This window comes from Myxine glutinosa, chromosome 7 (genome assembly GCF_964187855.1).
Source record: "Myxine glutinosa chromosome 7, kmMyxGlut1.1, whole genome shotgun sequence".
Taxonomy (NCBI): domain Eukaryota; kingdom Metazoa; phylum Chordata; class Myxini; order Myxiniformes; family Myxinidae; genus Myxine; species Myxine glutinosa.
The window spans coordinates 125,796,279-125,818,093 of NC_136267.1; the positions used below are offsets into that span (position 1 = coordinate 125,796,279).

Consider the following 21,815-nt stretch of genomic DNA (forward strand, 5'->3'; position numbering starts at 1 on the left):
AGAGCGGGGGTTAGCCTTGCGGTCCCCATGACAATCTTCTCCATTTTGCCCTATTTTCTGCATCTCCACTTGTTAACCCCCTTGCCCGCATTTCTTCTTCGACCATCTTTAGCCAAGTCTTTCTCGGTCTTTCCCGTCCTCTACTTCCTTCTACATTCAATTCCATCACTCTTCTCAACCAGTCACTTTCATCCTTCCTCAACACATGACCAAACCATCTCAAACTGTTTCTCTTCACAGCATCACAAAGGCCTCAATTACATATGGGCAGGGTACAGCCCAAAGTGGAGATCGGTTTCTGAGGTTTGGGGCATGGACTGTAGGGACAATGACAGGGAGATCAGGAGAAGTGGTGGAAGTATTGGTCAGAAGAAGAGTGGACATATATTGTGTGCAAGAAACGAGATGGAAGGGAAGTTGTGTGAGAATGGTGAAGGGTAGGCAGGGACAGAAATACACGTTTGTGTGGCAAGGGTGCCCGGAGGGCGTGAATGGTGTTGGTGTCCTGTTTTCTGAGGAGTTTGTAGACAGTGCGGTGAGTGTGACTAGAGTGAGTGATAGGTTGATGATGGTGAAAATGATGATTGGAAAGCTCTTGGTGAACGTCATCTCGGGATATGCTCCACAGGTTGGTTGGAGCGATGAAGAGAAGGACAAGTTCTGGTGTGCAATAGAGAAGCTGATGGAAAACGTGAAAGATGAGGAAGTTGTTGTGGTAGGAGGAGACATAAATGGACATGTTGGAAGGAGTATGGATGGTTTTGAGGGAGTTCATGGGGGTTACGGATATGGTGTGAGAAATGGAGAAGGTGAAAGGATTTTGGAGTGTGCTTATGGAGCTGATTTGTTGATTTGTAATACTCAGTTCCAGAAAGGGGATAATAAGCTTGTTACATACACGTCAGGTGGGTCGACGACCACCGTTGACTACCTGATGGTGCGTAGGCGAGATAGGGGGAACCTCCGGGACGCAAAGGTGATCCCGGGGGAGGAGGCTGTTTCGCAGCACCACTTGGGTGTCTGCGACATAAGGGTGAAAGGTGCGAGGAGAGCTCGGCGGGTGAAGTACCAACCGAGAATGAAGGTGTGGAGGTTGAAAGAGGTGACAGTAAGGGAGGTATTAAAAGAGAGGCTGAGTAGGGTAGAGGATGATGTGGTTGAGCTTGAACGTGGTTGGATGTCAATGAAAGATAGTCTGTTGGGAGCCGTTGGTGAGGTATGTGGATGGACAAAAGGACCACAGAGGCACTTGGAAACATGGTGGTGGGATGATGAAGTTGGAAAGAGGATGGACGAGAAGAGGAAGAAGTTCAAGGAGTGGCAGAAGGCAAAGGGTACGGGGGCAGAAAAAGCAGAGCATGAAAGTTATAAGGCAGCCAAGAAGGCTGCAAAGAAAGAGGTAGCAAAGGCGCAGGAGGCATGGAGGAAAATGTTCGGAGAACGCTTGGATTCAAAAGAGGTTCAGAGAGCGGTATTCAGGATTGAAAAGCAGATAGCGAAAGAGAAGTGTGATGTGATGGGGGTGAGTTGCTTGAAGGATGAAGTGGGACAAATCGTTGTGGACCCAGATGGAATTAAAGGAAGATGGAAAAGATATATGGAAATTAGGGTGGAGTGAAAATAGCCAAAAAAAAATGGGGGGGGGGGGGGAATTTTAACTAGCTAGATATGCCAAAAGGTGCCATTACATCTATAGAGCACTGTGTTAAAATTGTATTAAAATTGAACAATATTTTTATCTCCCTCAGTCACTTTTTATTTTACTATACTATGCAACATTGTAAAACAGCTCATAGATGCATTCAAATCATAGGTCTATTATAGTTTGTCTCAGAATGTTACAGTCACACAGTTACAATGTGAAGTGTGTGAAGTCGCGCTTCGATTCAAACGATGGCATCATCTGTCGCGAGGCGACACGGGCACGGATGAAGCCGTCTCGCCTTTTCTTGCCACACACAGCTTGAGCGGCCTCGGTCACGAGTTCTACAGTCCTTTCCACAGCCTGTGTGTGGCAAGGGAATTTAGGGAAGAGGACAGTTGGGGTGACATCCATCGTGGTAAGTTCCTTCAGCTCAGGGTCTGACATGCCTCGGATCACGGGAGGCTCCGAGATGGCGCACGCTCCCCAGTCAATTAGGTCGAAGTACTCCACTGCGTCAAAGTTGAGTTTAGCGGGGACCTTGAACCGTCGTGTCTGTCTTGCTCTGGCTTTCATCACTCGCCGCAAGCCCCATTCTCGTATTTGAGGTCGATGGTCAGTTATCATGGCCAGGTGTATATTTTCCGGATGTGCAAAGTACGCGTTGCGGTGCATAACAGGGTCAACGATCTTCTTGTGTTTAGCGCTAAGGTATCGTGACTTGACGATCATCTGGTGGATGTGCCTGGCTCCATCTTTGCATGACGAGTGGACTTTGATGGAAAACCACATTGGAGCATACACTCGAATGATATATGTCACCATGGTTTTCAACTTCTCGGGTGGTGTCTTGACGCTGACGTACAGTCGGAGTATTCTATTAGCTGTTGTAAGCCACCGAGAGTGATTCAGGCATCCAGGGTTTCGTAGGGCCAGATCGACGCTGCATTCACCTTCGCTAATGCCATTGCACATTTCCAAGAGATATCGCTGGTCTGTACTACAGTCTCTCGGGTCCACATTCGGCAATGCCTGACTCAGTTTCACTGTTGTAAACGATGTTACAGGCTGTTCGTTACACGTTGATAGAGGTTTTCCGATGGGTCCTGAGAATCCACGCGGGCCTGTAGTTGTGCCGTCGAGTTCCTCGAACAGATGCCGCAGCGGAAGTTCATTGGCATGAAGAAGACATACCAGCCACTGCAGTGGACGATTGAAGGTTTCTTCCAGTTGTCGTATAACACCTCCTGTATGTCCCGTATTCACTTTAGTGCCGTCACACCCGACTACATTGATGTCCTCTGTCTTCACATTCCGTTCCTTCAGACTGGCGACTAAAGACTCTGCAATGCTTTTGCTGGATCCTGATGATGGAGTTGTGTGGCTGAAGTATGATGAACCGGGTTCTGCGATGATGCTGACGTGTTCTTCTTTGACTGTTGTTCGGTGATTCTTGTTGTCAGTTCCGTGAACCTGAGTCATGGTGTTATCCTTCCTGCCATCAAAGTATAGTCCCTCTATGACAGTGCAGACATCACTTTGAAGTTCTTCTCGAGTTTTGCTACGTTCTCTGCGGATCTTGCTGCGATCAATTATTTTAGAACGGTCTTTTGGTGAAACTTCGCCGAGATCGTGTAGAACTGATGTAGCTAATATAGCAGCTGATCTGTCAGAGACGCCAGTTCGGTCACAGGCTTTAGCGAGCGAAAGTAGTGAGATCGTCATTTGTTGCTGTTGTCGAACCGGTTTTGGTGTGCTCTGGAGATTAACTGATTCAGAAATATACTCATCGTCAGTCGCGCTATCCGCGTAGTCTTCTTCGCTTTCGTCATACGTAGAAGCAATCTGACTTTTGGCATCTTCGTAGTGAGTTTTCATTCGTTTGAGATTGGTCTCTTCTCTTTCCGCTTTCCTCTTCAATCTTGATGTCTCTTCTTGATCTATTCCACCAATTACCATGTTCCTCGGTCCTCTCTGGTCTTGAAGGAACTCTCGCTCTTTTTGCGGCACTTTATGTTCTTTCAAGCAGTTACAGTTAGACACCATGTCAGAACATTTACATTTGCTAAGATCAAACAGATTGTTAGATTTGTCGAGAAAGTCTGTGAGTCGTTGTTTGTAGGTGGCTTGATCCTTTCTTCCCTTGTAGACTTTTAGGATTGAATTGTACTTGTCATGGAAAGATCTGAGTTTTTCAATCGCTTGTGTGTGCGATACCGTTGGAAGAGAGGCCGTTTCCCATACCTCTTGAATTTCATAGCACAGTTTGTGAGATATGTCACCAAATGAAGGGTATTTGCCATTCTCCGTCCTAAGCTGTTGCCGAGATTGAAGGTATCCTTTCATGACATCAGCGTACGTTGGGAGAACGTTAGTTTGGATGTTTCGTGGAGCTCCAAATATCACGCATGTAACTTGATCTCTTGTGACCGCCATCATTCTGAAAACAAACAAAAACAACTTATTACAGGCTTAACTTAGGGTTCCCCAGACAGACAGACAGCACAAACAACACGAACGAACTCACATGAATTGAAGGGGGGTGGCAGGAGTGCAGCAATCGCCCAAGTGCAGCAAATCGTCTCACCTGGCATAAATAGTCCCAGCCAGTGCTAATATAAACGGGGTGCGTATCACAACGCAGCTCACCAAACCACCCCCTTCGGTGACGCTCCTCTGCCCTGTTTGGCTGGCTGAGGGCTTTGTGGCCACGCCTTTGATGACGTGGGGGTGGGCCACACCCTGTTCTGGCGCCCCGCCCCCCTTCTTCTCCAAGTCACCTCGTGGTCAATGGCGGATCAAAGCATGTATCACGAAATGCGATACATGTCGAAATGCGATAATATGCCAAAATTTCAATCGGATTGAGGGTGATGAAGGAGTGGTCAGAAATAATTATAATTTTGCAGGATTGTTTCTATGGTCATTTGGCACATTTCCCATATACTAGCTTATAAAAAAAAAAATTTAATGATATTTTTACTCCACCCTAATGGAAATGTTGTTGAATACAGAGAATGAATGGGATGGCAACATTGAGAGTAACCCAGTTTTAGGACCGGCAGAGAAGATAACCGAGAAGGAAGTTGAGGAAGCGATAAAAGCAAAAAAAAAAAAAAAAAAACCACCTTTAGAGGCCATTTTTCCCCGCAAGCGGGGGTTGGCCTTTTTCGGGAACCGTGGTAGTTGTTGTTTTTCGGTCCCCTTTTTGAAGCACTGTTTTACGGCCGGATGCCCTTCCTGACGCCAACCCTTTTTGCCGCCTTTAACGACAAACAGGGAATTACCAGTGAACTGGTACTCAATTAGCCGACCTCGGAAGGATGACAGGCTGAGTCACCAACCCCCCTGGCGTTAATTCACCGATCGACCGGGTTTCGATCCTAGGATCCTAAGCTGACACCCTAGCCGCTAGCCCAACACCAACGATAAAAGCAATGAAGAGTGGAAAAGCGGGAGGGCCGACGGGAGTTGTGGGAGATATGTTGAAGGCAGCAGGAAGTTGGGGTGTGAAGAGAATGACAGAGATTTGTAATCTGGTGGTGAAAGAAGGCCGCATTCCAGTGGATTGGGAAATGAGTACCCTCATCCCTCTATACAAGGGGAAAGGTGACCCTCTGGAGTGTGGCTCGTACCGAGCGATAAAGTTATTGGAGCATGGAATGAAGATATTGGAAAGGGTGTTGGAGAGGAGGATAAGGAAGAAGGTGAAGATCGACGAAATGCAGTTTGGATTTATGCCAGGAAGAGGAACGACAGACGCGCTCTTTATTGTGAGGCAGTTGCAGGAGAAGTACATGGAGAAGAGGAAGAAGTTGTTTCTTGGGTTTGTTGATCTGGAGAAAGCATTCGATAGGGTTCCACGCGAAGTATTGACATGGGCAATGAGGAAGTTAGGAGTGGAGGAATGGTTGATCAGAGTCGTGATGGCAATGTACAAAAGAGCACGCACAGCTGTAAGGACGGGAACAGTGGTGAGTTTGACGTGAAGGTGGGAGTGCATCAGGGGTCGGTACTAAGTCCACTACTATTTGTAGCTGTGATGGAGGTGCTGGCTCAGAACGTAAAGGAGGGTTTCCCGTGGGAGTTGTTGTATGCAGATGATCTGGTGTTGATTGCGGAAAGTATGGATGGACTGAAGGAAAAGATGAACAAGTGGAAGGAATGTATGGAGACAAAAGGTCTGAAGGTGAATATAGGAAAGATGAAGGTGATGGCAAGTGGTAAAGCATGTGGTGAGGTGGAAAGAACTGGGAAGTGGCCATGTGCTGTGTGCAGGAAGGGTGTCTCAGTGAACTCCATTCAATGTACAACGTGCGCTGAGTGGGTTCATCAAAAATGTAGTGGTCTGAGAGGGTCATTAGCCAGTGTGGCAGCTACATTCAAATGTAAGGTGTGCACAGAGGGAACTGCAGATGGAGGAAATGTTGAGTTGGATCTTGGAGACGGCGTGAAGCTGGAAGGTGTGAAAACATTTTGCTACCTCGGAGACATGCTGAATGGAGAAGGCGGATTAGACTCGGCAACGGTTGCTCGAGTGAGATGTGCATGGAAGAAGTTTCGGGAACTGAGTGGCGTGCTAATGAGGAGGGGAGTGTCATTGAAGCTGAAGGAAAAGGGGTATGCTGCATGTGTGAGAAGTGTTATGATTTATGGGAGCGAGACATGGGTCATGAATGTAGAGCAGCATCGAAGGCTGGAAAGGGTGGAAATGTGAATGGTTCGGTGGATGTGCGGAGCATCGTTTGTCCCCATGACAGCTCCAGCAGGGGAAATGGCCTTAAAATGCATGTTGTTGTTGTTGTTGTTTTCACCTTCAGAGATTACCGCAAAACATCATCCTCCTTAACACTGTTATCCTCCCCGAAACCGAAGGACTGTCAAACCTGTGAAAACCATATGTTCATTTCAATCTCAGGAATGTATTAATTTGTCAGCTGACTTAATTAACGTCTTTAATACTCGCAAATAACCCGTCCTTACGGCTAGATTGCTTTCCCCAGGAATTACGGATGGGTTAATTCTCCCAGAAGTATAGACGGATTCATTTCCCAGAATAGCAGAATGGTTAAATCCCCCAGGAATTCTGGATGGTACAATTCCCCCAGAATGGGTTACACTCTCCCTCACTCCCCTACACCTCATCGTAACCCGCATCCCTTGCTTGTCAGTCTCCGTCTATTTTGTCCCTCAGCCCCGCTGTTGGCATTTCTCCCCTTCTCTTTCTGCTGTTTCTTTTGCTATGTTGTGTCCTGATCGGTGCTGTGTCGTATGTCTTCTACAAGCTTTAACTGTGCATACAAAAAACAACAACAACTTTATCTCGCACACATGATCTATTTTACGTGCCCTAATCAACATTGCTGCAAAGGGGTTCTCCGTATGTGTGTGAAGCATTCTGGGGGTGGATTATGTCATCATTTCTAAAGTCCTGTATTACTGACGTCTTTATTCTCCCAGAGGTGGTGTATTTTTTTTTAAATATATATATAACTTGTCATACCTCCTCCCACTAGTGCGACGCTCTGCCAACCCGGAGGGTTCAATTCCGCTCCTGCGCCAAACCCTTCAAACCCCTTCCCCACCATGGCTCTTCAACTCCTCCACTCACCACAACACCCCACCCCCTTCCTCCCCCACCCCTTCCTCCCCCCCCCCCCACACCTCCACCAAAAGTCCTCAACAACCCCCAACTATCCTCCCTAATGCCTAAACCTCCCCCAACCAACTCTATCCCGTCTTTGTTTTCCCTACCACTTCCGAACACCACCTACTGTTCTCCCCCCTCCCTCTCCCTCATAAAAGCAAAAGTACATCCTTACATCAATCACGTGTTCTTGCATCAGGTAGATAGATGGATAGACAGACAGACAATAAAAAATTGCATTACACAGACATTACACAAGGGCATTCTTTCAACAGACAGACTGTCAGGCAGGTAGACAGGTAGATAGATAAATAGCCACAGACAGATATATCGATAAGATATACAGATATACACACAGACACCTAGATAAACAGACATACAGATAGCTAGACAGATACACACAGATAGATAGATGCACATTCTTGCACAGATGCAAGTTCATTCATTTTACACACTGCTCCATAAATATACTTTCTAAAAATAATAACTTTGTGTTTTTTTTTTTGTTTTTGCTTCGACGAATGAAATGGTCACCTAAAATTTTGGCATTCTTCTCATTGTCACATGTTCTTGTTTGCTCGCTCATTTGAGTTGCAGAGAGATGCGAGAAGCAACTCTGCTCACCAGTGTGTCCCTTGTACCGCAGATTGCGCAGATGGACCGCGCTGGACAGTGCGCCCTAGTGCACGCTGCATTGAGGGGTCACCACGAGGTGGTGCAAATCTTGCTTGAGGCAGAACGGATGTCTTCCAAATTGACTCATGATGGCCAAGTTTTACAGCAGGTCCTGACAGCTGCCTCAAGCAATGGGCACTGCGAGGTGGGTGCAAAGGAGGTTGTCATTCATTGCTGTCGCCATTTCTTTGAAATTATTTTCACACAGGAATTTGAGTGTCAGGTTATGTAACTTTTCTGTGAGATTTATTTAGTCAACACTAAGTTTTTTGTGATGGTATGAAGGCCAACAAGCTTCCGAGAGCAATGTTGTTCAAGTGATGCATCCCTCGAGGGTAAATTTTTGGATGCAAGTCAAGCCATTTCCATCTCAACCTGTCTGATGGTGCCAGTGTTTTTGCATTATGGAATTTGTTTTGTATATATTTTAATGGCCATGCTGAACTCTCTCTCTCATGCTTCACGCAAGCCACAGCTCTTCACATAACTAGCATGGGGAAAATTACCTTTTGCATTATTTTGGTTTTGCTTCTATGCTTTTGTGCAAAAGATCATCAAAGGCCTTCACCAGGTGTTTGACAGTGTAAAGGAAACGGGCCAGGAAGGATGGGTTGCTTGGGGATTGACAGCATTTTTATTGCTTATTGAAGCAAAACTTTTTCTGCAGATTGTACGCTTCCTGCTGAGCCTGCTTTGGTCATATGACAACAGCATGAGCAGCCTGTCTGCAAATGGGGTGGACTCACTCTGGGGCGAGACCGGTAAGAGAATTAAAGGTGTCATTCTCATCCTCACTTTTATGGCACGTGCTTGCAATGTGTGCAACGACACAACGTGCTCCGACAAATTTCTTTCTTTGATCCTCTCCAGTTTCCCAAAGTAACTTTAAGCACAGTTTAAAAAAATTAATAACTGGTATCAACATACTATTGAGTCTGGTGTTAACTTAACGGTTAAGGGGGATGGCTTAAGATCCTCGGGTCTTGAGTTCAAGCACCTGTCATGCTGTTGAATTAACACCAGGTGGGTCGACTCAGCGTGTCATCCTTCTAAGGTCAGCAAAATGAGTACCAGTGTGCTGCAAAGGGGGCATTGCATCAGCGGCACAGCCTTGCCCCCAGAAAATGATGCAGCCAATCAACCGCATTCTGCATATGAATAAATATAATAACCTAATATTCTAACACGTAACGTAACGTAACCTAACACACGTAAGATGTGGTCTAAGAATGCATTATTAGTCCCCGTTCAACTTCGTCCAAAACGGGGGCTTCTGGATTGGGTCTCCTCCGTATGCCCATCCAAGACCATAGCTCCATGTATGGACCGATTTTGTTCAAACTTGGCACAAAGACATTGTGGTATACATTTTCACATCATTTTTTTCGTGATCAAAGAGGACAGACTGGTCGACTGGCAGCCATTTTAGTTGTAAAAAAACCCGATGTTGAACACATCCTCAACCATTTCTCGGACATGCATTTATCGACGTTGTTCAAACTTGGCACACAGATAATGAATCATGGCTTACATATGCACGTCATTTTCTTTCTAGATCATATCAAAGATGGCCGACTGGCAGCCATTTTGTTACTTAAACGTGTCCCCAACCATTTCTCGGACATGCATGTACCGATTTAATTCAATCTTAGCACAAAGACAACACATGAGAGTATACATATACAGAAGAGTTTGTTTTGTAATCCGACCAAATATGGCCGACTGACGGCCTTTAACTTCGTATAGCAAAATTACCAAAATCACCGGGGCTATGACATTTTATGTCGTTTTCTCCTTGTTTAATTTAACTAGGGCATGCCCGTACTATATATATATCTAAAATTATATCCCCCCCCCTCTATTTACATGAAATGGTTTGGTCCAAAGCGAACGGCTTGCGAGTACGGTGACAATCCCCCCCCTCTATTTACATGAAATGGTTTGGTCCAAAGCGAACGGCTTGCGAGTACGGTGACAATCCCCCCCCTCTATTTACATGAAATGGTTTGGTCCAAAGCGAACGGCTTGCGAGTACGGTGACAATCCCCCCCCTCTATTTACATGAAATGGTTTGGTCCAAAGCGAACGGCTTGCGGAGTTTGGTAAAGAAATCGCCATAGCTCGGTAACTACTTGTCCGATTAATATGAAACCTTGAAAAGGCACATCCTCAGGTCCCCAGCAATATACCTGGCAAGTTTCAAGTATATCGGACCCGTGGTTGTCGAGAAACAGCGGTCACAGACAAACATACAAACATACAAACATACAAACATACACACAGAGATTACTGGAATTATAGATAGATGATCACCGTTTTCTTAATATGCTGTTTGTAGCACTTGTCTGAGGAGATGTAGCTAAACACTAGTTGTGTCCTGGGTGATGCAGTGTGCTGGATATTGTTTTTGGCAGCCTATTGACAGAAATGTGTTTCCTGTGATGAAATGTCTGAGACTGCAAGTAGGTAGGTAGACCGTATCGAGCTTGCTCGAGTCATTCCAATTAGTGGGTTTCTGCTGGGTTTTTTTGGTCGCACAATTGGCTGATTAGACGATAAGAATTGAATAGTGGAAGGAATATACTTCATGTATCCTTAATATTACTACATTTTTATTTTCAAATTTACGAAACATGATTATGCTTCTGACAGTTTCACATTTTTCTCCCAATTTGATAAGGTTATTAGGATCAATAGGAAAACGTCTTCTTATCCCTTGGACCCCTCGAGTTTTGGTTTGTAAACAACACCCATCACTCTAAGGGGTGAGGGTGGGGCATGTGTGTTGAGCCGGTAGGGCTGGTTTCATTTAAATGACAATTTGGAGCAGTGTGGGGGTGGGTGTGGGAGAGGGTTATGATATGTATTTCTTTACTTTTTACATTTGTGCATTGTTCAAAAACGTAAACTGTTTTGAAATCTCCTTTATTTCCTTTATTACCCTCACCTGAGGAGAGGGTATTGCATTTGAGTCCGTTTGTTACTTGACAAAAATATATATATATTTTTTTGCAAGTATGTTGATCACTCCGGTTTGTGTGTGTGTTTGTGTGTTTGTCTGTCCGCTCACTTATACTTGCCTATAGGTCACAATTTTAAACAGATATTCACGAAACGTCACCAAATGATAGAGTTCGTGGTCTGGCAAAATCCTATAGATTTTTGAGGTCAAAAGGTCAACATAGGCCAAAGGTCAACCACTCTTTTTCAAATTTCTAAAATCCTCAATTTTCATCCGATTTCCTTGAAATTTGAAGATAATTTGCATATCAGGTCAATGAATTCAACCACCAACTATTTTTGAGATCAGCATAGGCCAAAAGGTCAACATAGGCCAAAGGTCAACAACCATTTCAAATTGCTAAAATCCTCAATTTTCAGCGGATTAACTTGAAATCTAATTAGGATTTGCATATCAGCTTACTGAAACCAACCACCAACTATTTTTGAGATCAGCATAGGCCAAAAGGTCAACATAGGCCAAAGGTCAACAACCATTTCAAATTGCTAAAATCCTCAATTTTCAGCGGATTAACTTGAAATCTAATTAGGATTTGCATATCAGCTTACTGAAACCAACCACCAACTATTTTTGAGATCAATATAGGCCAAATTTCTAAAATTTTCAATTTTCTTCCGATTAACTTAAAATTTGAAGATGATTTGCATATCAGGTCACAGAATTCAACCACCAATTATTTGTGAAGTCAAAAGGATGCTCTACAGAGTGCCATTCTACTTTGTTCTCTTTTAAAAAGTGACGCTCTACGAGTGATTTTTTTTTTTTGTCTGTCTGCCTGTCTGCCCGTCTGTCTGTCTTTTTGTTTGTTTGTCCGCACAGAATAAATACGATTTTCTCTGCAACCGTTGGTCCGATTGACAGGAAATTTTTACCATAGGTGCAACTCCACCTGGAAAATTTTTTAATGATAATTATGACATCATAGGTCACGTGGTTTGCACCTCTATATCCGATTAACTTTGCACCTCTATATCTCCAAAAGCGCTGCATCGAAAAAATTGAGACATGGCTCGTTGTAAAGAACTCTCCATGTGGAATAACATATGATAATGATGATGTCATATGTGCCTCCATTATGACGTCATAATTCGACAAGTACAATACTTCATCCGATCAAGATGAAATTTCTTGAGCGTTATCTTGGGATAAATTGGTTGGAAAAATAATGATGATGACGTCATCGGTCACGTGGTTCGGCCGCCATATTTGTTTTTACACAAAAGCCTTAAAGAAACTACTGAAAACATCCTGGCGAGGGTCTGCAATCTCCGATTGCTCTTTCTCGTTTTTATATGAAATCCTCTCTTCCACCTTTTCTGTATTGTGCTCTCTGATTTTGGGACTGATCTGAAACATACATTGTTGAATTCCCGGCGTATCATTGTGCAGCCATTTAGTGATGTCAACCATTATACGTTTACCCACAAGTGTGATAAGAATCTTTAAAATCAAATGTTGTCGTCATTATATTAAAGGGCAGCTTTCAATGAATCCCATATCAAGCTTTGAATTGGAATCTCCTGATGGCAGGTCTTTGCTTTTCGAGCTCAGTGGCAACGAGCATAAAGGGTTAGGAAGCCATATTGACTTTTTCCTTGATAGTGTTGTGCCCCATTTGGGACCTTTGTCCAAAGTAATGTGTTTGTTGTTTCTGCTGCCATTAGGCAAACAATGTATATATTGCTAAGCAATTCATTGAACCTGGCTTGCCGTTTTGACGACCTGTTGCTCCAAATTTTTCATTATGTCAACGTCAGGCCTTTCGTGAACGGGGGCTGCAGAAAAGAATTGTCCTTGGTGTAAGACAATATATGTGCAAACGAAATGCATTTCCAGTGGATCAAGTGTCGTCTTTGCTGCCATGGTTAATGCATTATTCATATACCTGGGTTTTGAGACGCGATGTTCTGATGATGCCTGCAGTTTTGTTTTTTTTTGTTTAATTTTGTGTTGTACACAATTAAGTAAAAGGAAAAGAAATTAAATGAATGCCAAATATTAATTTTTTTATTCCCAGAATTTCCTGTCTTTTGTTTTCAGATTATTTTTTTCAGTTGTTGCAAATTCACAATGAGAGACACGAGTATGGCTTCATGTTGTGCAGTAATTGAAACTATCACATCATAATGGCAACATTATCTATGAGGCAAGCAACGTTTATAAAGCACTCTCCAGGAATGCGTGTGTGCAAGATTATACAAGGGAATATAAACACGAGAAGGGCTTTAAATTATTTCAGATGTGTTCCATTTACGAGGGTGCTTCTAAGTTGACTTTTTTTTTAAATTGTAGAATCTAAAAATAGCAGTTCAATGCGGAAATGTGCAATTGTAGTGTACCGTCAATAATTTACACCGGAAGTGACATCAATGCTGGTCAATACATTCTGTGTAAAATAAAGATGGCGGCTTACAGCCGTGCAACTAATCAAGGCACATGTGCTGTGCAACGTAGGTATAATAGACCTGTCCTGCTACAGTTCCTGGTGCTAGTCACCAGAGCTTCACAGGATCTGCACCCATCATCAGGATGCTCCAACACATTATCATTCGGCCTCTAAGATTGTTAGACATGCCAGGAAACCTAGGTAACAAACCATTAATACAGTGTGGAAAGCCATTGGCCTGGTCTAACTCGGCCATGGCTCGCCATCCTCTGCCGGCTGCCAAAAGATATGGGTGGGATAAGCAGGCCAAATCAACATCCCATCGAGTTGAAGACCAATGAAGACCATGTCTTTCTCCTGTGGCGACCGGCGACACACCCAACCCTTCGCGGCTGAAGCCACCTAATTGGCAGGTGGCATATGGGGCAAGTTATCCGTGAAGGAGAATATCAAAACGGCTTAAATTCACAGAAGACTGCACAATTTAGTGATCTATGTCTTTTACATTGAGTTGTATTCCCTTCGTGCCGTGAGCTCCAAAATGGCCATGGATTGGCGAGTGCTGTTGTGCATTCTCACATGCAATCAACTGTTGCCACTCATTTAAACTTTAAATATGTTGAGCTAATTTTGGAGAATTGCTGGATGACTATACATGAAATTACAGAAGAATTGTTTGTAATTGTTGGAAGGGTGGGAATAGTCAATCATTTTCACCTGAAATCTATTAAGGTTGGTGATGAAAGGGGCATGCCAAAGGACCTAATGTTTGATCAAGAGTCGACTCGTGTGGCCATTACATCAGAACTCCTGAAACGCTTGCAGAATGTTGGAAGGAATTTCTTCAAGAAGATAATGGCACGTGATAAAACCTCGGCCCATCATTTCACGCCAGAGTCAAAGTGAGCGCGCATGGAATGGAGACCTTCTTGCTCCCCATCACCAAAAAATTCAAGGTTCAGCCATCAGCCAGAAAGCTTGTGGCAAGAGTGTTTTGGGACGATTTAATAATGTTGATTTATTGAATGTGGGTAAACCTTCAATGGCTTGTTACACAATCATGAAGTGAGATAAGCAAGGCACAGGTGGCTAGATGAGCTGCCTCGGGGCGTAATTTTACTGCATGGTAATGCTTGCCCTCACACAGCAAATATCTCTTCTACTCAAGCGGAGATGGGTCGTGAAGTTCTAAATCATCCACTCCACAGTTAAGACTTGTCAACCTGTGATTTGAATCTCTTTCGGCAATTCCCAGAATGTCGAGGTGGCCTAACGTTTACCGATGATGAATTTACCTGTATAGTACCGTTCCTTCTTTCTTACATTTGCACATACCATTGACGGTGACTTCCATTTATTTATATTTTGTATTCTTTTTTTACAGTCTGTTGCAGCCATGCTACTAATCCTAATCTTGTTTGAAATATCCCGATGGAATCTTTGACATCCACAAAGCAGACATGGCATCCAATTTAATCCTTCCGGCTTCACCATTAACCCAGAAAGTATCAGGTGCATTCAACAGTAGCGTATCACTTAACTCATTTCAAACTAGAACGGCACTCGGTAGAGAGAATTCCTCCGCCAGGCTGTGAACAGTTTACAATTTATATCCACTAATAGGCCAGATCTGGATTCTGACCTGAACCAAAATCTAATCGGCTTGTTCTTGTCACTTTCCCAACTCATCCACCAAGTTATGTCACAAATCATCATCTTTTTTTAAATATCATGTTATATATCGTTTTTTGCCCTATCACTCAATGGTGAAGAATCACTTGAAAATTAAAAATTCTCGGATCCAGATCCGTATTCGATCCTTCACCAAAATCGAATCAATTCTTTCCTGTCACACACACACAACCTGCCCACCAAGTTCCATCCGAATTCACCCATAACTTTTTGAGATATCGTACTATAGATCGTTTTTTGCCCTCTCTCAATGGTGAAGAATCACTTTAAAAATTTAATAATTCCCATATCCGAATCCTTATTCAGATTTTCACCAAATCATTTCGTCCGTGTCACATACCCAACCGCTCCACCAAATTTCATCAAAATCCATCCACAACCGTTTGAGATATCCTGTTCACAAACAGACAGACAGGGATGAAAACATAACCTCCATCCACCTTTCGGTAGCGGAGGCAATAAATAATTTTGAAAGAATGATATCTTTAATGCGGTAATCTGAGGTGTATAGAGGAGTTTGCACCCATATGGTGTAGGATGGTGTCATTTGGAGACGTCGGTGTACTCTTACATGAATTGCAACGGCGTAATAAATAATTAACGTATCAATGCAGCATGTGGGATTTTAACTGACGGCCCTGCATTAACTTTGGACGGCCCTGCATAAAACTAAAAAAACAACCTATTTATTCAATATATTTTAGGAGTCGCAGAAGGCGAGAGAACGAGGCCATTCGTAGGGTTCGAAGATGGTTTATTGTAACAGCAAGATCCAGCACACTAAACTCGAACGGAAGTCGGCATGCTTATATAAAGCCAAAAGCCCTCTTCGGAGGGCGTGGCTCCGGCAACCGCGCGTGCGTCACGTCCGCCCAACCACAAGTCCAACAGGCCCGTGCACGTGTATTATGCCCAAATAAGGTAATCACATAAGGTAACCGCCACATGCGGTTACCTGCACATAAGGTAACCGCCACATACGTCCCCCCAGAATGCACTCCACGGGCCTATGCGTAGGCCGAGGCGACCGAGGGGCTGGGCAAGTCCTCGGGGGAGGCTGCCGAGGTTCCTCGCGGGCCTCCCGAGGTTGCAGGTCGCGGGTGGAGTGCCGAGAAGGCTCGAGCGGTGCACGCGAAAAGCGGGTGAGCCAACCGAGGGGCTGGTCAAGGCCTCGGGGGAGGCTGCCGAGGTTCCTCGCGGGCCTCCCGAGGATGCAGGGTCGGAGAAGTAGTTGCGGTTGTAGGTGTAGTTCCGCGAGGGTGACGAAGCGGCCGTGCCGCTAACGTCAGCGTGCGCGAAGGCGACGAAACAGCCGTTCCGCCAACATCAGTGTGCGCGAAGGTGACGAAGCAGCCGTGCCTTCGGAGGGTCTTGGAATAGGTTCGCCCCTCCGGTCGTAGAGGAGGAGCCGAGCGTGGTGCGCGAACCTCATAGTCATGGCCGTCGTCATTACCGAAACTCCGGCATTTCGAAACTGCGCCCGAAGCCGTGCGGGAGAAGCCGGCCTCACCAGCTTAGGTGGCTTCCCTGGCTAGGGCGCGCTTGCTGTGTTCGTTCGCATCCCCCGAATCCGTTCGGGGGCAGTCGGAGGTCACCAGTTTAGGAGTCGTGGAAGGCGAGAGAACGAGGCCATTCGTAGGGTTCGAAGATGGTTTATTGTAACAGCAAGATCCAGCACACTAAACTCGAACGGAAGTCAGCATGCTTATATAAAGCCAAAAGCCCTCTTCGGAGGGCATGGCTCCGGCAACTGCGCGTGCGTCACGTCCGCACAACCACAAGTCCAACAGGCCCGTGCCCGTGTATTATGCCCAAATAAGGTAATCGCATAAGGTAACCGCCACATGCGGTTACCTGCACATAAGGTAACCGCCACAATATCAAAACATATCGAAGGATTTCCATGAAAATAGGCATGAATCATTAACATAGTTTAGCATTTTAAAAATAGTTTGGTTGTGTCCATTTTCTTTGTTAACTCCTCTCACACATCACAAAGAAAACCACCACATTTTGTCACATTTCCTGGGAAATGGACTATTTTCAGAAATGCAATCCTAAAATAGGGTTATTCACTTGTGTGAGATCCTGTCCAAGGGCTTTTGGCAGCTGAACTAGTCATGGTCAGGAAAAGTGTCACCTTCTTCAATTACCTTCCAATCATTTTGTCTTGAGCAAATGGCGTGTGAGCGGCTTGATCCTTCTGGGTAATCTCGTGGAGAATGCGAAGCTCGTAAGGATGCAGCTTTGCTTCTTTCAAAACCCTATGAGATGAGATCTTTTCACATGTTCAGCTGCAAGTATGTCTGCTGCACGGACTTTATTTGGAGATGTTCCAAGGACATCATAAGCTATGATGCAGGCAAGGTTACAAACCACACCCCGGGTGTGCCCATGGGATTGTGCACAAGATTATACATGGGAATTTAGACACAAAGAATGCTTCAAACTATCTGTGTTCTGTCGGCCAGGGCGGTTCAAAGTTAACTTTTGATATATTTATTGTAGAACCTGTAAAAATAGCAGTTAAGACTGCTATTTCCATGCATTTCCATTTTCAATTCACTGCGTTTCCATCTATACACAAATGCTCAACATTTGTGCAATGATTGTCTGCCCTGGACAATGTATACAGGAAGAGATGTCAGCACATTCTGGGTAAAATGAAGCTGTCTCCTGATAGCTCGATGTTTTGGCTTGAGGCCTTTGTGGTGGAAATAGTTAGGCATATTCAATGACATCACAATCTATTTGCTAAATAGTTTATGTGGTGCTGACTCATTTCGGCTACATTCATCCTGTTGGAAAAGTGCTGAACAACCACTACCGGATGGTTTCTTAAAACCACGAGCTGCAAATTTAAAGCACTGCCTTGCATTATAAGTCGTCATGATGTCATCATCTACCCGTGGAAAGAAAAACGAGCAGGAATGAGAAACTCAAGTGGAATCATGTACTGTACTCAGGCCTGTATTTTAAATATTTGTGGTTTTATTAAAATTGAAATAGTTTGTGTTAAAGATATTTAGAGTATTTATCTTTCAGTCTTATGTGGGACACCATATAGAATCTTCAGCATCATGAGGCATGGACACAAAAGAGAAGACCAAACAGACCCACTCAAGGAAATGAAATACAGTACTCCATAGTAGTCATGTATTGATGTGCAGAAGTACATTGTGATTGGTTATTGTATATGTGCGTACGTGAGTTAATAATGGTGATGCTAATGTATACAGTAGGTAACATCCAAGTCATCTCACATACAACAACAACAACAACAACAGGCATTTTAAGGCCAATTTCCCTGCTGGAGCGGGGGTTAGCCTTGCGGTCCCCATGACAATCTTCTCCATTTTGCCCTATTTTCTGCATCTCTCCTTGTTAACCCCCTTGCCCGCATATCTTCTTCCACCGTCTTTAGCCAAGTCTTTCTCGGTCTTCCCCGTCCTCTACTTCCTTCTACATTCATTTCCATCACTATTCTCAACCAGTCATTTTCATCCTTCCTCAACACATGACGAAACCATCTCAACCTGTTCCTCTTCACAGCATCCATCACAGGCTCTATTGCCATCATCTTTCGCAATTCATCATTTGTCTTCCTCTCTCTCAACGATACTCTGCACATCCACCGAACCATTCGCATTTCCACCCTTTCCAGCCTTCGTTGCTGCTCTACGTTCATTACCCATGTCTCGCTCCCATAAATCATAACACTTCTCACACATGCAGCATACACCTTTCCCTTCAGCTTCAACGACACTCCCCCCTCGTCAGCACGCCAGCACACTCCCCTCCTCATCTCACATGATGGCTGTAAAACCTCACGTGCAAATGCAACAGAAAAAGGGTGGGGCTGGACCCTGCCCTGTGGAAAGCCGGCATTGATCACTGTAACTTAAAAAAAAGTACTTGAGATGTTAATTGTTCAAAATTTCAGAGTTAATGAATGTTTATTTGGGAGGAAAGGAAGTGTGTTGTCTCGTGAGTAACTCTTTTTATGTAAGCTCACATGGATACTTGTGATTGAACCGTACGTGTGTTGCATTGTTGCCCTCGCTAGATGCTATTGCATTTGCGGCCGTTTGTCCTTTTGTCTTTGTTATGTTATGTTATGTTTGTTATGTTATGTTTGTCTTCTTTGGCCACACATGTGTGCCAATGTAGGCCACAAACGCAACCTGGTGTAGCCAGTATTACATGTTATCTTATTTTCAACCAAGAATCTTATTTAAGCTCTTTCACGAGCCTCGACTCTGCATACAAAAAAAAAAAAATGTCCATAAGGTTTGTGCAATTTAACTACAAGTACGTCTATAAAGTATAAAGTGTGAACTATTACAATGAAAGTACATCTATAAAGTACAAAGTACTAGCGGAGCCTACCAGTTGCTTCGCTGATGGACCAATTAGTCCTGTTTGCCAAAATTAATGTACCCATGCAAAGAGTGCTTTAAACTAGCATTGCCCAGGTAAAAAAGGGAATTGTAATACCCACTGCCACCACCACCACGTGACGCTACATAAATTACATAGAGAATGTATGGCCCCTTCTGCCCCCCCCCCCCCACCCCTCCCCCCCTCAAACACTCCCTACATCCCCGCACAAGGCCTCAGCCACATAGCCAATGTTACCCCCACACCCCCCTCCCACCCCCCCCCCCCCCCCCCACCTCCTCACACACAAAATTGTATACTGTACTCCGAGTTTGGAGTTTGTAACTTAAAAGTTGTGGCCGTGTATAGAACAGAGACAGAGACAGACAGACACAGACAGAGACAGACAGAGAGAGAGACAGACAGACAGACAGACAGAGACAGACAGAGGCAGAGATATTGTTTGGCCTTTTATAGGTCTAGATGTACTACTACATTGCAAGTACGTCTATAAAGTATGTACTACGACATTGCAATTATGTCTATAATGTATGTACAATTAAAATTCAAGTACTTTTTCAGTTATGTGCTACTACAGTGCAAGTACGTCTATGAAGGACACAATAAAGAATGCGAGTACATTTATAGAGTACATACGATTGGAAGATGAGTACGTTTACAAAGTACGTACGATTGGACCGTGAGTATATATAAGTGTACATATGATGCAACATTATTCCATGCAATCAATAAAACCTAAAAGGTCTGGTTGTTCGCTGTATAAACATAAACCTACATCGGCAATACATCGTCTACACACCGTACAAACACAAGCACACCAGCACACAAACACAACAGCCCCCGAAACACACCACACAGACACACCAGCACACAAACACACCAGCCCCCAAGACACACCAGCACACAAACACACCAGCCCCCAAGACACACCAGCACACAAACACACCAGCCCCCAAGACACACCAGCACACAAACACACCAGCCCCCAAGACACACCAGCACACAAACACACCAGCCCCCAAGACACACCAGCACACAAACACACCAGCCCCCAAGACACACCAGCACACAAACACACCAGCCCCCAAGACACACCAGCACACAAACACACCAGCCCCCAAGACACACCAGCACACAAACACAACAGCCCCCGAAACACACCACACAGACACACCAGCACACAAACACACCAGCCCCCAAGACACACCAGCACACAAACACACCAGCCCCCAAGACACACCAGCACACAAACACACCAGCCCCCAAGACACACCAGCACACAAATACACCACGCAAATACAAACACACCAGCACACAAAATACACCACACAAATACAAACACACCAGCCCCCAAAATACACCACACAAATACAAGCACACGAGCCCCCAAAATACACCACACAAATACAAACACACCAGCACCCAAAATACACCACACAAATACAAGCACACGAGCCCCCAAAATACACCACGTAAATACAAACACACCAGCACACAAAATACACCACACAAATACAAACACACCAGCCCCCAAAATACACCACACAAATACAAGCACACCAGCACCCAAAATACACCACACAAATACGAACACACGAGCACCCAAAATACACCACACAAATACAAATACACGAGCACCCAAAATACACCACACAAATACAAATACACCAGCACATAAAATGCACCGCACAAATACAAACACACGAGCACCCAAAATACACCACACAAATACAAACACACCAGCACCCAAAATACACCACACAAATACAAACACACGAGCACCCAAAATACACCACACAAATACAAATACACCAGCACCCAAAATGCACCACACAAATACAAACACACGAGCACCCAAAATACACCACACAAATACAAACACACGAGCACCCAAAATACACCACACAAATACAAACACACGAGCACCCAAAATACACCACACAAATACAAACACACCAGTACCCAAAATACACCACTCAAGTACAAACACACGAGCACCCAAAATACACCACACAAATACAAACACACGAGCACCCAAAATACACCACACAAATACAAACACACGAGCACCCAAAATACACCACTCAAGTACAAACACACCAGCACCCAAAATACACCACACAAATACAAATACAGCAGCACCCAAAATACACCACACAAATACAAACACACGAGCACCCAAAATACACCGCACAAATACAAACACACGAGCACCCAAAATACACCACACAAATACAAACACACCAGTACCCAAAATACACCACTCAAGTACAAACACACGAGCACCCAAAATACACCACACAAATACAAACACACCAGCCCCCAAAATACACCACTCAAGTACAAACAC

The 21,815-nt window shown here is 44.4% G+C and overlaps 1 protein-coding gene across 4 annotated transcripts in view; it reads left to right on the forward strand.

The window, feature by feature from the left end:
- The window catches only part of LOC137431634 (protein TANC2), a 384,138-nt gene that overhangs the window by 307,235 nt on the left and 55,088 nt on the right, over window positions 1–21,815 (forward strand). For all 4 annotated transcript variants that reach the window (XM_068123171.2, XM_078782260.1, XM_068123170.2 and 1 more), the window contains 2 exons: window positions 7,936–8,109; window positions 8,632–8,725. In XM_068123171.2, the coding sequence (XP_067979272.2) occupies window positions 7,936–8,109; window positions 8,632–8,725 (268 nt within the window). The remainder of the gene's footprint in view (window positions 1–7,935; window positions 8,110–8,631; window positions 8,726–21,815) is intronic.